The sequence below is a fragment of the Melozone crissalis genome, unplaced genomic scaffold (assembly GCF_028551555.1).
Source record: "Melozone crissalis strain CALT ecotype California unplaced genomic scaffold, PUWL_Pcris_2 ptg000005l_1, whole genome shotgun sequence".
NCBI lineage: Eukaryota > Metazoa > Chordata > Aves > Passeriformes > Passerellidae > Melozone > Melozone crissalis.
In genome coordinates, this window is record NW_026535783.1 from 17,601,571 (window position 1) to 17,622,212 (window position 20,642).

The 20,642-nt window shown below is 39.4% G+C and overlaps 2 protein-coding genes across 2 annotated transcripts in view; one reads left to right on the forward strand and one right to left on the reverse strand.

Moving 5' to 3' along the window:
• The first annotated feature begins 235 nt into the window (after positions 1-235).
• On the forward strand, positions 236-8,624 carry PPIC (peptidylprolyl isomerase C). Its single transcript, XM_054281622.1, has 5 exons — positions 236-359; positions 4,143-4,256; positions 4,756-4,849; positions 6,529-6,713; positions 7,923-8,624. Exons 1-5 carry the CDS (start codon positions 261-263, stop codon positions 8,049-8,051), a joined length of 621 nt encoding a protein of 206 aa, XP_054137597.1. The 5' UTR covers positions 236-260; the 3' UTR covers positions 8,052-8,624.
• Positions 8,625-10,001: 1,377 nt separating this feature from the next.
• Positions 10,002-20,642, reverse strand: part of SNX24 (sorting nexin 24) — an 88,628-nt gene continuing 77,987 nt past the window's right edge. Inside the window, exons 4-7 of the mRNA XM_054281612.1 lie at positions 17,474-17,568; positions 16,361-16,393; positions 15,436-15,500; positions 10,002-10,842 (exon numbers count right to left, since the gene is read on the reverse strand). Of these exons, the coding sequence (XP_054137587.1) occupies positions 10,772-10,842; positions 15,436-15,500; positions 16,361-16,393; positions 17,474-17,568 (264 nt within the window). The 3' untranslated portion in view covers positions 10,002-10,771. The remainder of the gene's footprint in view (positions 10,843-15,435; positions 15,501-16,360; positions 16,394-17,473; positions 17,569-20,642) is intronic.

The following is a 20,642-nucleotide window of genomic DNA, read 5'->3' on the forward strand; positions in this document are numbered from 1 at the left end:
CCGATCCCTGGCATGGGTGGCTACTCCTCGGGCATGGATGATGGCTCCTCAGGATGGATAACCCCTCCCTGGGATGGGTGGCCTTTTCCCCGGGATTGGTGGTCTTTCCCCGGCATGGCTGGCCGTTCCCTGGGACTGCTGGCCTTTCTCCGGGATGGCTGGCTGCTCCCTGGGGCGGGCAGCCGCTGCCGGGAGCCCCCCGCCCCGGCGGGAGGAGCCGCCCTTCCCCGGCGCAGGCGCCGCAGCGCTCGGCCGGCGCCATGACCCGCGGGGCGCTGCTCGGCGCCGTGGCCTGTCTGTGCTTCCTGGCCCCCGTGGCCGACGCCTTCAAGAGGAGGGGACCCAGCGTGACAGCCAAGGTGACTCTCGCCCGCCTCCGGGAAGCCTCGGTTCGGGTCGGGCGGGGCCCGCGGCCGGGATGTCCCGCGGCCGTGGCGGCGTGCCGGGGCAGCCCGCCGGCCTCTGCCCTGGCCCGCTCCACAGCCGGCCCCACGCCGCGCCCCGGCCGCACAGGGCTTGGCCTAACGCCAGAGCTTCGCCGTCTTATTGGGTTTTCTTGGTTGGTTCGTTGGTTTTTAACCCCTTTGGGCATGCCTCCTTTCGGTAGGCGCTGGCACATCGCGGAGTTCGGGCCAGCAGAGCCTCCCTCTGGCTTGCAGAAGTGTAAACTTTTAAATTCCTCACCGCTCCAGCGCTGCTGCAGCCTCTGCGGTTGCCAGGGCAGTTTGTGGCTGCTGGTGCTGCCAGGCTGCCCCGAGCGGGACGGGGTTTGACTGCTCTGGGGCTCGTCTGTGCCCTGGGTTTTATTCATTCCTCCTCTCTGCTGAAACTCTGGAGTGGATCCAACGGGGCGCTGCTGAGTTATCAGGGGAGTGCAGCATGTCTTGCCGGGAAGGCTGGCGGAGCTGGGCCTGTTCAGTCTGGCGAAGGAATGGCTGAAAAAGGGCCTTATCAGTGTCAATGAGTATGTTGAGGGGAGGGTGCCAAGAGGATGGACCAGGCTCTGCTCGGTGGTGACCAGCTGGTACACAGGAAGTTCCACCTGAATATGAAGAACTTTATTGTGCAGGGCACAAAAGTGACTGAGCACTGGAACAGATTGCCCAGAGAGGCTGTGGAGTTTCCCTCACAGGAAATATCCAAGAACCACGTGGACGCAGTTCTCTGCCCTGTAGAGAATTGATGGCCCTGGTTGAATGGGGAGGTTGGGTCAGATTGCAATGGCACTGCCCAGGAGATGGACTTGTGGGCTGTGGGGCTGGCTGGCGGGATAGGGAGGCACCTAACTACTGCAGCATGACAGCACTTCTTTCCAAAAAGTGTTTGTTTGGTGCAGGAGGTGGGATGTTTAGTCCAGCTTTGGAATTCTGTGTTTCAACCCCTAAGTGTTTTTCCACCTGTAGTCAGGAGAGAGTGTGCCCATGCTGGGGAAGACACCTACAGTCATGAAAGTGTGACAGGGAACGACAGGGGCAGAACTGCTTGCTCTAGCATGGCTTCAGTATCCTAAGCCATGGACTGTGCCTCTATCTCTGTGCTTCATTGCCTCTGTTCTCTGCAGCTGCTTACAGTTTCATTGCCACGGACTTCTAGACCACAGATTTGGTTTTTTTGGGGGGATAAAGGGTAAATTTGACCATCAAATAATCTTCTGGAAATATATTCCTATTTAATTATGAATAAAGTGCTTTCCTTCTTCATTTCTTTTGCCTGGGCCATAATGTTATGCTTTTCTCTGACTGCTGTGGCGCCTAAAGAATTGCATTGCCAATTTTGTTTCCTAGGCAGTGGTAAATTTACAGAGCTCATCAAATCACACCAGTTTTTTCTCTTCCAGTTTAAGTAGTTTTCTGTAACCTTTCTTTATATAAAAGATATTCCATACCCGTTGGGCATCTGTTCTGCCCATTTTTTTACATTTTTTAGGTTGGTTTTATCATTCTGCAGTAGAGAGGCCAAAATTACATGCAGCACTCAGGGTGTGAACTCACAGTACAGATGTAGCTATGCCCTTAATTATTTCTAGTATTTCTATTTCTTTTCCTTCTCTGACCTTCACAAGCCCAAAGCCAAACCTTTCACTAAACTACTCAGGATGATTCCAGATGTATTTTGGCCCCCTTATTGTGGCTTTACACCATATACAGTAATTTTGCATTTATGAGGTTATTACATTAGCTGGTCTTTAAGAATCATGAGATCTTCCTTTCAAAGTCACTTTAGTTTCCTTAAATAATTGAATGCTCTTGTCCATTTTTTCAGTTAGATGTACAGCATCTTGTGTAAATTATATATGAATCTTTTTATGAGAACCAGCCGCTCTTAGTGGTGTGTTCTTTTTTCATTTCAGTCTTGAAGTACTTAACTGCAGATTGTAAATATGATTAAATATTTATAAAAGTATTAATAAGACCGAAAATGTATAATATTTATTTTCTTTCAGAGTTTTTGGTGAAGAATTCGGCCAGATGTTTTTTGAGATTTAAAAATAGTGTATCAACCAGCTCACAAGAGTCTACATGCCCACTGAATTTCCAGGGAACCTGTGGAAATACACTCATGAGAACATGGCTTTTCTATGCAGAAATAGTGTCTAGGGCTACCATATATTTCCATACTTGATTTTGTGGCTAAAATATGCAGAGACACATTTTTAAAAGTACTGGGTTTGTTGCTTAGGCAAGCCGCAGTGCCACGTATGAAGCCTTGTGGCTGTGCTAGGCTTGCAGCGTATGGCGAACTTGTCTCCTTGTGCTGTCAACAAAGTGTATGATGTTCATGCTCTGTGGGGTGATTGTTTGGTAGCCTTGGTCTTGTTACTTATATGTGCCCTTGTATTTCAGGCAGTCCTACTAGAACAACATTTCCAGGCAAAATAGACAGCCAAAGGTTTTAGAAAACGTAGGAAGGCAATGGCCCTTACCTAGATAACCCTGGCGGCACAATTCAGAGAGATTTGTTTATAGAACTGTTAAAAAGTTAGTGGGAGTGTGCTGTTAATGCTTTGGGAGCCACACATCTAAGAAGCATGTTATTCAGTGCCAAAGAAGCATGTTATTCAGTGCCAAGTGTCAAGGAAATGAATGAGATGTATCAAAAGGAATTTTATTTCCTTTATAGCGCTTTTATAGTGTTAGCCAAAAGTTCAACAGTCAAAACCACATAGAAGATCAAGAAATGGTAGAAATGTTTAGGAGGAGAGCGTGAAAGAGGCATTCACATTGGAGAGACTGTGGTCATTTATTATCATTATTGGACTAATTTCTTAGCATTACAGACAAGTAATACTTGGTTGAGTGCCACAAGGAACAGCAAATACCACATCATAGGAGTACACATTGCTGTTTCCTAGAAGTTGTAATAGCCTTTATGTAACTTTTTCAGAACTTCAAAATGCCTCATTTCCTGACAGCTGTTCCTATTTTCAGTAATTATTGGAACATTTTTGCACATTCAAATATGCATTCATAGATTCATTATAATGTCTTGTAACTCATTTGTCTTTTTGAAGTTGCTTTTCAGTGACATATACATTGAAGATTTAGGCAATCAGCTGAATAATCTGGCCTGGTTATTTCTCTCCTAGTTTTGGATTCATGTTTAGAAAGGAAACTGCTTGATTGAGCCAAAGGATTTTCTTCCCACTGTTTGTCAAATCAATGGAATTTAGGCTTTTGTGTATATGTACTGATACCTTAAACAGTGAAGATTATGAGTGGATAGCAAATGGTCATTTGTGGGGAGTGTCAGTACTATAGTTCCTTGTTATTTCCCCCATATGGGAATAGAATTGTTGTTCTTCCTTACTTTCATATTTAATTTTTCCATTCAGCTTTAAAGGCTTACATGTTTGGGAAAAATCTTGAACACTGTCTTCAAACTTGAGATACAGCAGTCTCACTGAGCCATTAAAAGTAGTAAGAATCAAAACATAGAGTCACCATATCTCAAACAGTTTTCTGCATAACCTGATTTTGGTGGCTCTGAAAGGATTTCTCTGAAACAGCACCCTTAGGAATTGCAGGATACTATTACTACAGACCAGCTAGAAGTAATTTCTTACCACCTTACTCTTTGAAAAGCTTGGCTGTTTGCTGTGCTTACATCTATATCACTTTTGTTCCCTTCACAAAAATATTCAGGTGTTCTTTGATGTGAAGATCGGAGACAAAGATGTTGGCAGAATTGTAATTGGATTGTTTGGAAAAGTTGTCCCAAAGACCGTGGAGAACTTCATTGTGTTGGCAACTGGAGAAGTACGTTTGTGGTTTTCTTCCACTGTGTACTCAGGTTTGGCTTGGGAAAGCAGTGTGTGTTTAATGCTGTTTCAGTTGCGAACTGTCAGTCTTCATTCACTGGAGCCTGTGCACAAGTGCCGTCCCAGGGATGTGCACTAGTGTGTGTCTTCTCAGGTCCTTGGTTTGCAAGATGTAATTACGAGATGCTGGATATGAGCACCTCAATCTGTACCTGCCTTGCAGATCTAGCATGTGGAGTTACTGTGGTCAGATACAGACAATAAAGTCAAATAAAGACAATGGCTTTGATCACCTGAATAAATACCTTCTTTGTGGCAGTGCAGTTTAGATGTTTTTTACCTGCACCTCAGTTTAATGTGTTTCTAGACAGTATTATATCCCTTGATAGTATATTCTGTGAAATCTAGCTGTTCACAACTAGAACTTCCTGTACTTCCTATGATTTTATATAGAACTGGATGTTACATTCATTTAAAGAATTATTTCATTTTTTTAGAGAGGATACGGATACAAAGGAAGTAAATTTCATCGTGTGATCAAAGACTTCATGATTCAAGGAGGAGACTTTACAGCTGGAGATGGATCAGGAGGTAACATACTTAGTATCTTCCAGGTTCCCTTTTCTTTGTTCAAATGTCTGCTGAAAGTGTGGGCAAACCAGCATATAGCTTCATGGTTTCTGCTCAGATAAATGAAAAAACCCCAAACCCGCCCACATTTGGTTTAGAGCACCTAGTACTTTTCCAAGTGTCTTGTAGCCTAAGCTGCAGCTATTTGGATTATCTGATTTATAAGTATGTGTAGCTCTTCCTTTGTCCTCAATTTTTGCAGATAGCTCTTTTCTGTCTGTGACTTGTCCCCATTCAAGAAGCATGGCTTTGCGTGCTGGGCTGGAGCCACGTGACCAGCTGAGCTGCTCCTACAACTTACCGTCTCCAAAAGATGGATGTCTCCACCCTTCCCCTGCTCTGGCTTTGTGACAGCGCTCCTTCCCTGAGGCACTCACTGATTGCATGTATAGGTGAACCAATTCAAGTCATCCAGCAGAAGTCTAATCCGTGATGAAACAGTGAAAGCGCGTAGAGGGAAGGCAGGTAGGGAAGGAGGAGGCTGTCCTCTCTGCCCTCAGCTCAGTCTGTTCTGAGGAACCTCTGAAATGTGCTGTGAGAAGGAATTTCTTAACAGGGAGAGAGAAGGAAGCTAGAAGATGAGGGTCATGCCCTCTCCTCGTTTTTCTCTTACTAAAACTGAAACCATAAACTTGCTGGTGCTGTGAGTCCTGGCTGTGTGTATCACTTCTCCCTCCTGAGCCTCCAGCAGAACAGTTCAGTACACTCAGGGGGCAATGCCAGCACAGCATCTCTTGCACTGCACTCACTCTGGCTGCAGATTGCTTCTCTTCCTTTAGATGCACATTCTTGACATGCTACAATTTGAACTGTCTGCATGAACTGTTAGTGATTTCCCTGCTGGGATAGAATGGAAACATTCATTCCTTGTCATAGCAGTCAGCAATGGGGATGACCATAATACCAAAGACATAGTTTTAGCATTAAAGGTAGGCAGCAATTATTTGCTTGCTGATGTTGTTTATTGGGATAGCATCTGATGGTGTTGGAAAAAGTGTCTCCATTGTGCTAGGCACTGGACAAGCAAAGAGTGAGACAGACAGCCTTCTCTTTTCAGAGTGATGGTGGTTTTACCATGACTGATGTGTTTTTTCTCGGAACTATTTTAAAAACATCAGAATCTTAATGTCGTGGTTGTACACATACACACCAAATATTTTAGTCTAACTTCCATTTGGTCTTCATATGCTTGTAAACATGCCTAAAGTGATTTCTTAGCATAAGGGAAAGGTTTAAATACTGAAATTGACAAAAAAACATTATTTTGTGACAATTACATCTTATTGTTGGTGGCCATAAGTATGTACTTTAATTTGCTCAACAGGATGAAGTATACTAATATTCAGTGGTGTCTGTAAACCAGACCTTTGAAGGTATTCAGTGTGCTTAAATTCAAGGGATAAAGCATCATCAGCTTTGACTGTTCCTTCCTTATGTGTGGTGGTTTAGCTTACCTTTACACAAAAAATGATTTTAGTTATGGAGTTGCTGGTGGTTTAACAGTGATGCTGCTGTGTTTACTCAAACAATGAATCTTCAAGTCCTGAATTCATACTTCATTTTCCCCATTTTTGAACAAAAAGCAGGGGTTTTTTCTTATTTATTTTTTTAAAGTCTGCTTTCTTATTTTTTTGTCATAGGAAGAAGCATCTATGGAGAAAGATTTCCTGATGAGAACTTCAAGCTCAAACACTATGGAATTGGATGGGTTAGCATGGCTAATTCTGGGCCAGACACCAATGGATCCCAATTCTTCATCAGTGTGACAAAGCCTTCCTGGTTAGATGGAAAACACGTAGTGTTTGGCAAAGTCCTTGATGGAATGGTTAGTTTAAAGTAGTGGTTGATCTGGACAAATTGTGCCCATTATAACCCTGTTGCCCCTGTTCAGAAACAGTTCATTATTCATCTAATATGTACATGGTAGGAAATGATTGTGAGGAGCTCCAGCTGGACAATTTAGAACTGAAATATCAGAAATGGAAACCTGTACCATGCTTTTGGCTTTCACTGCCCTTATTTCAGACTGCTAAGCACTGAAGTCAACACTTTGCAAATTACACCTTTGCAAATTACAAGTGAAGAGAGTTCAGTTCCTCCTTTCAGTAACACTGTTTTCTACAGGCTAAAATCAAATTTTGTAGTGCACGGTAGTTATGGGTAACACTTTTCACTGTTAAGGGTTTTTAGAAACATGTGAATGTAAAGCAGGCAAACGCATACTGATCAAATTTTCAGCTAAAAAATTAGGTTTTCAAGTGATTATACTTTTATTAGTCTGGTTCTCCTTACAAATTATTTCTTTTAAATCTGTGTTTTGAAATTATTGGGGAAAATATGAGCTGCTGGACTTTGAGGAGTTTGAAAACTTCATCAGAATACTTGCCCCTCACTCCCATATTTGTACTGAATTCCATTTTCATGATCTACAGTAGTAGCTGTAAATTTTTGAGAAGCTATTTAGACTTAAGTTTCAGTTTAGTCAGATTAATGGATAAATATAAAAAGCAAGTTGTCAATATATGTAAATTAATTTTGTCCTTTAAAAATACTGGTACCACACTAAAAATATGTATGTGTGTGTTATATGCTAAAGGTAAAAGCAGTAACCAGATTTCTGGAAGCGCAGTTATGCTGTACAATTAGAAAAATAATCATGCTTGCCTTTTGTGATCTCTGGATTCACTTTTTGCTCATAGGCCACAGATATAATCCTGTATGTGCCAGCTTAATCAGCTGAATGTATATTTTTAGTTACCCCTTCAAAATGTTTTTTTTGGCTGAAGGATTTTCTAGGAGGGCAAACAGCCTTCCCTGTGCTTCTGTCAACTGTGTTTGATTTACAGAGTGGCACAACTGCTAATATAGAAAGAAAAGGATATGGGAAGCTGGCAGGGTAAAGGACTTTGTTCACAAACTGGTTAATAAGCAATGATGTTAGGTGCACTTTTTTATTTCTGTGGCACCAGACCTCAGCCACTGAGTTCCTTTGGCTAAACTGAACCTTTCTGTTTGTTCTTTTTTTGTTTGACAGTCTGTGGTGCACTCGATAGAACTCCAGCAGACAGATGAACATGATCGGCCCCTTCAAGACTGTGTGATTGTGAACAGTGGCAAAATAGCTGTGAAGGAACCATTTGTAGTTGAAGTTGGTGACTGGTGAGAGCAATAGTCAGAATGAAAAGTACAACTTAATCACTTGTCTTTAATGGTGGTTTTTGACCAATCTCAATGATCCACCACGTTTTCTCCTCAAAACAGCTGAAGTTACATTTTGGCAGTACTTATCATTTGCCAGATACAGAAGGGATATGACTATTTCTATAACAACTTGTTGGAGCTGCCACTCCTTGAAATTCAAGACATATCCCACCAAATTCTAGATCTTGCAGGAAAAGTGTTTAATGAAAAATTATAGCAGTAATTCTATTTTTCCACGGTTTAAAATACAGTAATTTTGTTCTGTTTGGAAATTTTAGCAATATTTGTTTTTGTCTTTTCAACTGAAAATATTTACTGTAACATTACCAGCAGTTCTAAAAACTTAAAGAAAAAAGGTAGAATATAGATGTGTTTTGAATAAATAAACTTTGCTTTCAGATAAATACTTGAGAGTATTTTTTACTCCAGCCCCCAGACTTTTTTCTCACCTCAATTGATTCCACATAATATGCAGGGGGTATTGCTTTTCAGGAGATAAGGTTGTAAGGTTAGAGCAGAGATGGTATATTTTCCTAATCTACCTAATCTAAACATGTCAGTCCCTTCTGTCTTTCAGAAAATCACAGTATTGAGATACCATTCTGTGATCAAGAACAAGCAGCTTTTCTGTCTTGTTATTAAATAAGGTGGTCTGTTAGAAGCTGATTAAAACAGAAGAATTCTTGTTTTGGTGAATTTTGTAACAATTAATGTTACTTATTTTAAAGCTCAAACACTTTTTCTTTACGTTTTGCTGTAAGTTTGAGAACTTTGGGTTCATTTTTTTGGTGATGCTGCATAAATAAATAACTCTTAAGCTGACAACTGGTAGCTTTCAGAGGAGGTCAGTGTAGGGTAACACTTAAGAGACACCTATGTTAAGTTCAGTGCAGATATGTGGATTTTTTCGTTTTGAGTTGACTACTTTAGGACTCAAGGTGGAAGAGACAGTGCCAAGATCCGATGAAGGGCAGCACACTGCTCCTCTTTGAAGTGACTCATTTCCTGAAGGGTGTCCTGAAGGAGCTCTGAGGTGTATCCAGAGCCAAAGTGATTCAGGGCAGAAGAGACTGCTACAGCACAGAGCTTGTAGGTACCTATTGGCATTCCACTCAAAAGGAAACAGGAAAAAACTGTCGGCAGGGATTTATCCTAGGTTCTCCTGACATATCATTTGCTGTTAGAGGATGCTCCTGCTGGTTCTCCATCCACAGCCCTGGGGCCTCTCCTGAAGGTAAATACTGACACTCCTTTTGAGAGACCTGTGAAAGGATTACTGTCCTCTGCAAACAGAACTGGAGGAGAACTTGGCAAGGGCCTCTAAATTTGTCTAGGGCTAGGCAATCAGATTTCCATTTTGCCTCTGATCACTTTTCTTTCTAATAGCTGTTTAAAGTAAAATTCTCTGAAAAGCAGCTCTGGGAGCAGGGTTAGCAAGCAGGAGTGAGAATGCCTCAGTCTGCCAGTAGCTGAAAGCTCTCCTGGAGGCTGAGCTTACAGACCTCATAAAGTTACCTGAACAAGTGCTGCAGTCACAGGCCTACCTTGGTTTGAAGTCCCGGCTTTCCACTCTCCCCAGATGGCTTCCAAACTCATTTACCATTTAGAGCAACGTGTGTGTCTCCAGGATCTGACTTATGTTTGTGCCCAGCTTTGCCATTGCTGGTTTTGTGTAACGCTCCCTTCTGCTGATGAGCCCAGTGTCTTCCTCTGTGTTCCATTAACCTTAATTTTTTTCACCAAGACATGCAGTTCTGTAAGGCTACCATGTTCAGCTAGGCTTTAAATGAGCAGACACACAGGTATTTTCTCACACTTCATGGGAAGACAGACATCTGTGAGACCCATCTCAGAGAACAGAATCTCAGAAAAATTTCAATAGAAAAATTTCACAAAAAAACCACTGAAGTGGTACATTCAGGTCTAGTAATTTATTTTATAATGTCCAGCAGCACACATACAAATTTCCAGTTAAATCTGAACATACATATATATGTATCAGTTTTAGTTTGATCTTAATCATAATATTCTTGCTTTAGTTTACCACAGAGTTGTATGTTCTGTGACTTATAAAATGTTAATATATGGAATACAGTCATCAAGTTGGTGTGGAAAGTAAACAAACACACAAGTTAGATGTCATAACTGAATGGAGATGTGCAAAAGCCATAGAGAAGCTCTTGGTAAGTCAAATAATTTAAACTGAAATCTAGAAAATTTCCTCAGAGAGTGCTGTGTATTTCAGAATGTGAAAGCATGTTTCCAATTCTGCACATACTCTCTTCAGCACTTCTAATCCATCCAGTGCCAGCAATGGGTAATGTGCTGGGAAAAATCCTGGTGCAAAATGGTTTAGTGTTTGCTTTAAGAGAAATTATAGAAATAATTAGTAAAACTTTTCTCTTCAAAGGTTAGCATAATTCAGTGTTTGATTTAGAGCATTTAGTGTTAAACAGAGCATGTCAATATAAAGAAAGTATAAATAACTTCAATACTGTTGTTTCCGTATCTTTTTTAAAAGCAGCAACTGTAATGACAGTGATTTTATTTAAAAAGTCATAATGCTTGAACTTAATCTGAGGTTGTGCCTCTTGCTACTGAGCATAATTTTCACATCACAGAATTTTATTCCTGTTAATTCTGTTAACCATGACTTCAGCTTCTTCTTGCCTCTTATTACTTCTACCTGGGCAGTAAGTGAGGATAAAATATTCCATGTAGAATGCCATCTATAACTACATTTGGAAAGTCATCTGAAAAAAAAGAAAAAAAAAAAGAAAGAAACTTACTTTCTTATCCACGTCAGTACAATATAAATGTTTTGGTGAAACTTAACTAGGTAAGGCCTTATTTACTTTGGGTTACCGCATCACTCAACTGTTTATCCATGTTGAGGATGTGCTATAAGTAATGCTGTTTCAGCACTAAAGCCACTTTAGGGCAGCCGTGGGCATTGCATGAATGCACTGCCAGATTTGTAGCTTGTTGATTTAAAGGGATGTTCTAATACTTAAGGCTGCTAGGCTCCAGCTCTTTATCTGAATCTTTTCTCACAAGGAAGATGGATTGCACTGGCAATTCAGTTTCTAACAAAATCTCAATATACTTGAAGAAATTTCTAGATTACTACTGGGAATACTTCAAAGCTGTTTTTTGTATTGTGGTTTACAGCGATGTTTAGACTGAGAAGACTTGAGGATGCCTGTACAAAAATGATTATTTGAGGGAAGAAATTTTCAGGTTGTCCAATCAACATAAAATGTCACGTCACAAAATGTCATCCTACAGTACTCGAAGTAAAAAATTCCCACTACTTTGTTGTAATGGATGCAGAGGAAACTGCCAGTTAATTTTCACGTTCCGTTTGGCATGAAAGAACTGCCTGATAGAACACAATAATAGATCCATGTACATGGATATACACTGTCGAATTAAAAAGATTTTTGAAATGCACCAACATCTGAGGTTTTAATGAAGGGTCTGTTTAAATCACCAGATAGTAAAACTAAGAATTTCTGATCACATCTTACAACCTTAAAATTGTTAGTATACTAGAAATGGATTTCCTGCTAAGAGTAGACGGTTCCTGATGTGGAACTTTCCACATGAAACAAAGCTTCAACTAGCAGCCTACAGGTATTCACAAAGGGAAGATGCAACTTTTATAAAAATCATTAGTACGTGATGAATTAGATCATCTAATGTGGGTGGGAATTAGGGTTTGCCCCTAAATCTTTCACATAAATAATTTTGGAATTAGAAATACTGAGCAAAGGTAGATTTGGACCCTATAAAAGCAATCCTTATTGTCTTAAATGTGTTATTTCTTTGTTATTAATAAAGTGATTTCAGAATATTACAGATGTTACGAACATAGATACTTTAGGATGTTTTCATGAATGGTAACCTCCCCTGTAAACAAGATATGCATAATTCTACCCAGCTTCTCATAGTGAGTAATAATTATAAATGACTTGCTGATATTTTGAATCCTTTAGTGTTTCCTCAAATCCTGTAAGATCATCTGTCCCAAATTACCCTGGCAGAATAACCCTATGCAGCTGTCATTAATGTTACCAAAATACATTTGTAAAGGTGATCTGATGCTTTCCTTGTAGATTAAATGGTACAGTTCCAGAAACCAGTTTTTATTGGTTCTTCTATAATATACACTATATATAGGAAAATAAGGATTAATTTTCAAAATGATGCATCCTCACAACATTAGATTTAATGTGAGCCTTTTCTGCTTAAAAATCAAGCATATCAATTTAAGTTAAATGCAACTAAAGTATACATATATATATATATAACTTAAGTATAAACACAACAAAGCACAGTCTTGCAGATCTGTGACCCCTGCATGGCTTAAAGAACCATCAGAACAATTTTCAAACAACTGACAGTAAATCTAAGATCCCACTTTTTTAGCTTCCAAAGTATCATCTCCAGTTTGAAGCACATTAGGTTTTTCCTTTATTTTTTTTGAGAACATTAATTTTTTCTTTCTCCCTGTACCCTTACACAAAAAGTAATGTACACTTGGGCCCTCAGACTGTTAAATACATCTTGAAAAAGGGAATCTGAAAATCAGTGAGGTTCGTAACTGTGCATCTTATTCCTGGAAAAACTCTCTTGCAATTCAACAGTGCTTAAAGCCCAGTCACTAGAGTAATGGCAAGATTGTATTTTATAATGACAAGTCACAATGCAATGACTTGCAGGGTAAAAATGTTCTTTGAGTATTATATTCCAGAAATAGTTTTTTATTTTGTTTAAAACTCACCCTATTTCCTACTTATTGAAATATGTTAACACAGGCATTCCTGTATCCAGGAAAGACTTCTGATTGAAATTCACCTTCTTCAAAGACAGCATATAATAAATAGTTATTTGTTAATGGACACTTACTTTTGGTCGTAGGTTGAACAACCTTGGCTGTTTTTACAAAGGAATCAGAGTCTATCAAAGTAAGAACTAATCTGAGAGGGAAAATTTTAGAAAGCTCATCTATATTTTCTCTGTGCTGCAAACTAAAAACAAAGAAGAAGAATTAAAGGCAATAGTAGTTTTGTAAAAACTTTGTTTCTTTCCAACTAGACTTGAGTCAACTAGTAGAGGCTCTAGACTCAGGACTTGGTTTTCTTCTTCCTTTTTTAAACCACAACTCACATTCTAATTTGTGTTTTAATTCATTTAGTTAAAGAATGACTTGCAGTGAATTTGATGTTTTAGGGCTTTCAAATACAAAGAATATTCACCTGCCATATAAAATTCTAAATACTGTGGATCAAGGTCAGAAAATGCCTTGGCAAGAATCTGAAATGTCCTTTATATCATATGTCATTAATGAGGCCTTCTCAATATTTAAATATGTTACTCATTAGAAGAGGGCTTTATCTTAATGCTTTTTTGCATTACTTCAAAGAACAGTTACAAAATTCATTGGAAAGTTCCTAATGATTTCACAAAAAGGAGCCTTACTCAGAGTACACATCATGGAAGGGAGATAAATACCATCACAGAACTGCAGAATCTTGAAGTCTTAGAGCAAAATGTTACATGTGGGCTGGCAATACTAAGCACCATCTCAGTTTTTTGGGATAACTGTATATGAAATCCATTTTCTCTCTTCAGAATGGTATGGAGTTACATGATGTTCATAATTTATACCAGGCTCTTGAGGAATCAAGTATACAATTAGGAGGAGCATTAAACACTTAAGATTAAGACATGCAATGTGGCTCACTCGAAGAATGAGTATAGGTAGCATCTGGACCAAATTTTAAACAGAGGTTTCTCTGTGGGTGATTCTTCATTACTGTTGTCACTTGGGTCAGATGTGACCCTGTGCAGTGACCCCCTCCCCTTACCGTGCTTTGGTTCATCGATTTTGTGATCTGCACTTCAGCCTCAAATGAACATTCAGTCTGTGAAATTAGACTAGTGCTAAGTCAAAGTAAAAGCTAAACAACCTTGTAATGTGTCTTCTGATGTGGACCTGAATCACACTGGACCTCTGTTGTCTGAGTTTCACTCTAGTTACATATTGGAGTTCAGTGAGACTTCATAAGATCAATAGTGTTTGGCCCCACTACTAGCTAGCATGGTTGCTGCCTGCAAGAGAGACTGCTTAACCCTCTCCAAGTATATGAGGTCATCCCTATGGTTTTGGTAAACAGCTTGAAAAAAACAGCAGAACCACTGCAGCTGGGAGATGACTGGAGGTGATCTGGTCCAAATCCCTGTTCAAGAAGAGGCACCTGCAGACAGTCGCCCAGGACCATGGCCATGCAGCTTCTGAGTGTCTCCAAAAGTGGAGATCCAGCACCACTCTGGACAGCCTGTGTCTGGGCTTGAGAAAATATTCCTTATGTTCTAGTCCTATCACTGGGCAACACAGAAAAGAGATTGGCTTTGTCTTCCTTATGCCATCCCCTCTAGGATTTAGAAACATCTTGAGAAAATATCAAGGAAGTACACTCCATTGTCTAGGGAAAGCAAAAAAGTTGTTATTTCCTAAATTTATTCTTAAAAATTTAATTCATGTTAAGGCAGTGTGATATTTCTACACAGTATAGAGTAAAATGAAACAAAATGCCATATTAAAAAAAATGTGCAGCTCAGGGAGAAAATTCTCTTTTGAAAGCATATTATATTTTTAAAATAAAATATTTATTAGAAATAACACGTTCAAACAAGTAAAATGACAAAGCTAAGAGGAACCCACTCTGAAAGTGGTACTTTTTTTCCCTGCACACATTGAATTTGAGACAGGGTAAATTCTCTGAATTATTAATTCAGAGAACTTTTTATATTAAAAAAAGAGTTCATAACAATTTCCAATGTTCCTTTGAATCACGTAAGTCTAATGTAAATGTCTTGTGAAATATATCACTTTAAGTACACTTTTTTTCCCCATAAAGAGCTCCAGAGATTATAAATGATAAGAAATAATAATCCAAATGGAAATACAAACACGCTTGCAGTTGTTGTTTAGGGAAAAAGCACTTACAAAGGACTGGGCCTCCAAGTTCAAGACCTTCAGGCAAAACAGCCAAAGGGTCAACAACAAGAAAAGAAAAGCAGTGTTCTTCTTTTGATTTGAATTCTCAGTAGGTTTGTCTGAGAGAACAACTGGGGGAAAAATTCCACCTTTTTTACAAATCATCCACCCCACTTAGCGTTTTAATGGTTTCTTACACAAGAACTATCATTTTATTGGCAGGTTATTAGATTTTGGACCAGTGTCATTTGACTAGGCCAGTATTAATAATAATAATGTGGTTTATGCAGTGCAGGGTCAGATCAGTGAAGTGCTGTTAGCAGATGACAGGTTTGATTACCGTTGGCTTTAGGCAAGACATATGGATCCCTTAGGAACAGCAGCACAGGCTGGTGGGACAGTTTGCTGGAAAGGTCAAGAACAGGGATGTCAGTATCAAGGGACAGCAAACAGACTGTTCTACAAACTAGCTTTGATAAAGTGAGGTGGTTGAGCTGCCGGGAGCCATGCAGTGCGGTTCCACACACCAGCACTGCCAGAAGGGCAGGCTCCATCTCCGGGAAGCAAAGCTCACTGCTCCTCAGCCAACACTGATACCCTCAGTGTCAAGCTGGAGTAAAGGGACTGCATCCAGGAGGACTGGCTTGCAGCTCTGAGACTTCCTGATGCTGCTCTGCTCCCTGGCGCGTGGTGTCATGCAGGCTACAATACCACCTACAGCCCAGCTCCATAGGCTCTCCAGGCCACCAAGCTGACTCAAAATGCCACCGTGTTCTTACAGCCCCCAAAGCAGTTGCTGTATCCATCACTTGTAAAGAGAAGCCCTTGGAAGCCCCCCAGGCCTGACTCTCACCCTTAGCCATAGCACAGACAGCCTCCCCCAGCCCTCTCCACTCTGCTCTGTGCATATACATTCCAAGTAGTGCCACCAGATGCAGATGAAGCTCTATCAAATGCATGGGGAAGAACCCAGATCTCTAATTCCTTCTGCTAAATCTTGCTACAAAAAATACATTCCCAGATATATTTCAGAACTGGCACTGTTCTGTCAGTTTTGTAAAGAATTTCTCAACACTAGCATAAGGATGTTCAAGCCACACTAAAAATGGATAGATATAGCACAGCTGATGGTTATATTTAACAAATACAATTTTAATGATAAACTACTTCTAATTTGTTAACTGCAAGGAACAAATAAAGTAAATGGCAGTAATTAAAGTAGTTTATTAATCAGGTGCCCTATAAAGAGTAGAAATCAAGCTCACCTTGATTCTTCAGATTCTGTTTCATCAAAAGAGCTGCAAGTAAAGTGACAGGAAGCTTTGGTTACAACAAAATTAATTTTACAATTAAAACCCCCAAATCCTTTAAGAATCACCAAAGGGAGCAATTTGCTGGTCAGTGGCCACATAATGCCACATAAGAAAATATACATGGGAGATTGTATCATTTTATAACCACCACTATTTGAAAATGACAGCATCCATTTTACTGTAAGAGATGAATTTCCATCAATCTATCTGTGAAGTGCTGAGGTGTAGTTCCACTGAGGATACTGGCTGATGTCATTAACTGCAAGTGAAAACTACAAGCCTGATAGCTTCTGAGTCACTCTGGACACTGCCCTGTGCCATAGAGACCTCCAAGGATAAAAGGGCCTCAAAATTATCTTCAGGTAAATTTGCCTTTTCACTACTATGGATCCAAACAGCCTGCCCCAAAGTGGAAAAGGGCCGTGTGGCTTTCTGGGGAGCAGAATGGTAACGCTTCTGAACTATCAACCACATCATCTTACATAGCAAAAGAAATTCTGCCTACATCTGCAGATGGTAACAGAGCTTATAGTTATACTGGTTTGGGTATAAACTCATAAACTCATCATCCCAAGATTCCCTTCTGCCACTGGCTAGGAACACCTCCCAGGGATGGGCAATCGGGTCACTGGGGTAATGTCATCAGAACGGTGGAAGAACCTCATTTTTGAACACACCGAGTGAGATCATAAAATTATCATGGAATGATGCACTATTTTGTGCAGATACTATGATCATAAAACACATGCAAAGGCTTTCTATGCAATTTTACTAAGTGCTTATGAATATCTTACATGATCTACAAGAAAGTCATATTTTTCCCATCTAAGCTCTCCTTTGCTTTCCAAGAATATTACATTAAACTTCCCTTCTATCGTGAACATGCTGGATTTATTTTACGACCTTTTGGGGATATATAAACATACTTAACATGAACCTAATGCCCATTTATTTTACAGTGTTGGAGTTGGCAGCAAGACCATTTTAAGTCAATGGAATTGCATCAGCACTGAGTGGATATGGGCCTTTTGGCCTCCATATATTTTTCAGTAAAGGAGAGCTTACCCACAGCTTTCTGCTTTTGGCAAGGTAGGTACATGACGAACATTCAGAAAATCGAGAAATATCTTAGGGAGCTCTTCATTTTCTAAAATGACTGTCTGTAAAAAAAAAGGCACAGCAGAAACTGAAGTTTAAAAAAATATTTTAGATATTGTACAGTTCCATTCAAGCTACTAAAATAAAATTTCTCTCTTGCAATACTTTTCAGTTCTCCATTTTTACACCTATTTTGGAATGCCTAATTTTGATAGGAAAACCACAGTTCTCAATTAATCAGTTTATGCTACTACATTCTTTTTCACCTGCCATCACTGGTGCCAACCTATATTCCTCTCAAGCAGAGATGTCTGATTCTGGAACTAAGTTACTGGCATGCTCATTTGTGAATAAAGTTCTGTTTATTTAAAATATAAAACATCCTCAGCTTAGCGCTTTCATGTTCACCTCACAGAAGACTACCATCTGGCTTGTGAGCAGAAGAAGTCTTCACTTTGTGCAGTTTTATTAATGCACGTCTTGGTAAATGACAACAAGGGAAACTCCCTGCTTGGCCTGACAGGTCAGCTTACAATACACTCCATGTATCTGCCCTATGGCTCTGAATGACAAAGCTCTGACCACGCAGCTGCTGGCCAGACTTGCCACATTCTTCCACAACCATGATACAACAGCCACATAATGCCCAGAATACATCCTCTGTTTTTTCCCTAGATGAGATGATCTATAGTTTTCACAAGGCAAAGAAAAACAGTTCATAAATTCAACCGTCTCACCTGAAAGATAAAGCCCCTATTTCTTTACTGTTCATACTGACATGCATTCTGAAAACGTGTACTTCACAAGAAAAATTAAGCCATAAGCTTTCTTAAAGAGATTCCCTTCACAAAGGCCTGACCTGAAGTGAATGTATGTATGCAAGAAACTTTACTGGATTTAAAATTAAATTGACTCCTAGAAGCAAAGCTTTCCGTGTTCATCCTGCTCACTTTCCCACCCCATGATAGAAGAAATAAATATAGAGTAGAAACAAGTCTGGAAAGACACATTACTCTTACATTCAGAAGGTAACTTACTCCTGCATGTGTATTGTTTTACATTACAATATCACAAGGGAGACACTGGTATATAGAGGATAGCAGGATTATAAAAAAAAAGAAGGGTTGGAAGAGACATCTAGAAGTCATCTAGATTTTATAGCAGGTTTTATAGCAAATGGTTTGGTTATTTGTGTAAGGAAAACCTGCTCAATATTAAAACTACATAAGACGTAATGGACTTAAAAGCATTTAAAACCAGAACTATTTCAGAACTGGATATTTTTTTATTTTACATTTACAAGTCTGAATTCAGAGGCTATACTTTCTTAACAGCTGAGGCCATCACTAAAATGTTTGAATAAAAGTTCAGCAAAAAATGCAGTTTTTGAATTTTTCTGTGCAAGATTTTAAGGGATATAACAAACAAGGAGGTCTAAGATGTTGGTAAGTGTTAAGCCATTCAGTTCACTTTTATATGAAGATGCTGCATTAAAAATGCCACTCTGTTTGCATTCTGCAAAATCAGCACTCTGATGCTGAAAAATTTATCCAGTTCTGCATTCACGTTATGCACAAAAGAAGGTGTGGAGGTAGATGCATATTCAGAGAGTGTGTGAATCGCATAGAAATGTGTATGGCTGGCTCAAATAAAACCATCTTGCTAATTATATGCGATGAGGAACTGCAAAAAGTTGTAGAAAGATGTTTAAGGGCATCCAGTGCTTATGTGCAACTTCATACCTAAACTCTTGACAGCTTTTTCTAAAAGCTGAGCTGCCTGCTGAAGCTGCTGAATGGAGCAGGGAAGAACAGAAGGATACACCATTTTATGAAAGGAAAACTACTGACAGGTCTTACAAGCTTATTTGCTTCTACTTCCACTCACTTGAGAATATCTCATTCTAGTTTGGTTTGGGTTTTTTTTTTTTCCCCCACAACATGTATCAAGTCAACCCAAGCTCTGCTAATCTTGGCCTGACCACGTACCTTTCACAAAAAAACGTAAGCAAATAGTATCCATTTTAGTCTGTTAAGCCATACAGTTTGTTAGTGGTCAATAATTCTGCTTGAGTGTTCACTAAACTTGAAAATGTAGAATTTGAAGAGAAGCAAAGGCAATTTTGCACTGCATTGTATTTGTACACCACCTCTGCTGACTGGGCATATTGTCATTTCCAGAATTTTATAAAGAAAGGAATGACTGCACTGACCAAAGGAGGATTTTGCAAGTGATGTAATATAATGTGGCATGGACTTTTAAGCACTAAAAATAAAAATATGAAGTTTACAAGTTAATTGTACTAATAGGTGGCAAATTATCTTCTGGCTTGACTTCATTGGCTTTGATTCAATAAGAGGCAAAGACATAATCTTGCCATTTAAAATACACAGTAGAAACCAAAGGAAAGGAGAAAAAAAAAAGCCTGATAACAACAACAATAAAACTAAACTAAACCAAAGAAAAGCCAACAAAAAATCACACAAACCCCAAATCGACCGAACCAACCAATACCAAAATAAAACCTCTAGAAGCACAAACCAGCCACAATGGATTAGGCGAGTGCATATAGGAAAAAAAACCTGAAGCATTCTCAGCTTCCTATTTAAGTTAAAACAAATAACTCTTAAATCAGAAATGTTATTATAATTGGCTTAAGTTACCTGGAACAACCCATAACAAAAGAGGGTTTTTACTTCTGTCTGAAAACCTGAAAGAAATCCATATTTTTGCAAACCTGACCATCTTTACATGATAGGTGTGCAGAAAAGGAACCAGCAGGTAAAGTTTCTCAACCATTACCTATAATTTTTGATGTAATATGCTCAACTGCAGCATTTGTTCAAGTGAATATATGATACTGGCTTGTAGGCATGACTAGCTATCTTGTTTGCTCTGCTGTCAGAAACTGAAAGATAAATATTTTCAAGAAATAAAAACTCACACTTAGTTCTTTGTAATGTGAATTTTTGTTGCATCCAAATTCTATCAAGATCATAGCAATGAATTTCAAATATGGGCCCCAGAGTGCTAAGTAAGCTAATTTAAGAAAAAATCCCCACGATGTGTATTTCCTTCCTAAACGAAATAAAACTCCCTCTTCCCCCAAAACTAAACATAATACAACCTCTAGCAA

Excerpts from the sequence above, each read along its gene's own strand:
- PPIC (XM_054281622.1), top strand. The coding sequence starts at position 261 with ATGACCCGCGGGGCGCTGCTCGGCGCCGTGGCCTGTCTGTGCTTCCTG. Across the intron at positions 4,257-4,755 it reads TTGTGTTGGCAACTGGAGAA|AGAGGATACGGATACAAAGG; the intron begins GTACGTTTGTGG and ends TCATTTTTTTAG. Across the intron at positions 6,714-7,922 it reads GCAAAGTCCTTGATGGAATG|TCTGTGGTGCACTCGATAGA; the intron begins GTTAGTTTAAAG and ends TTTGTTTGACAG.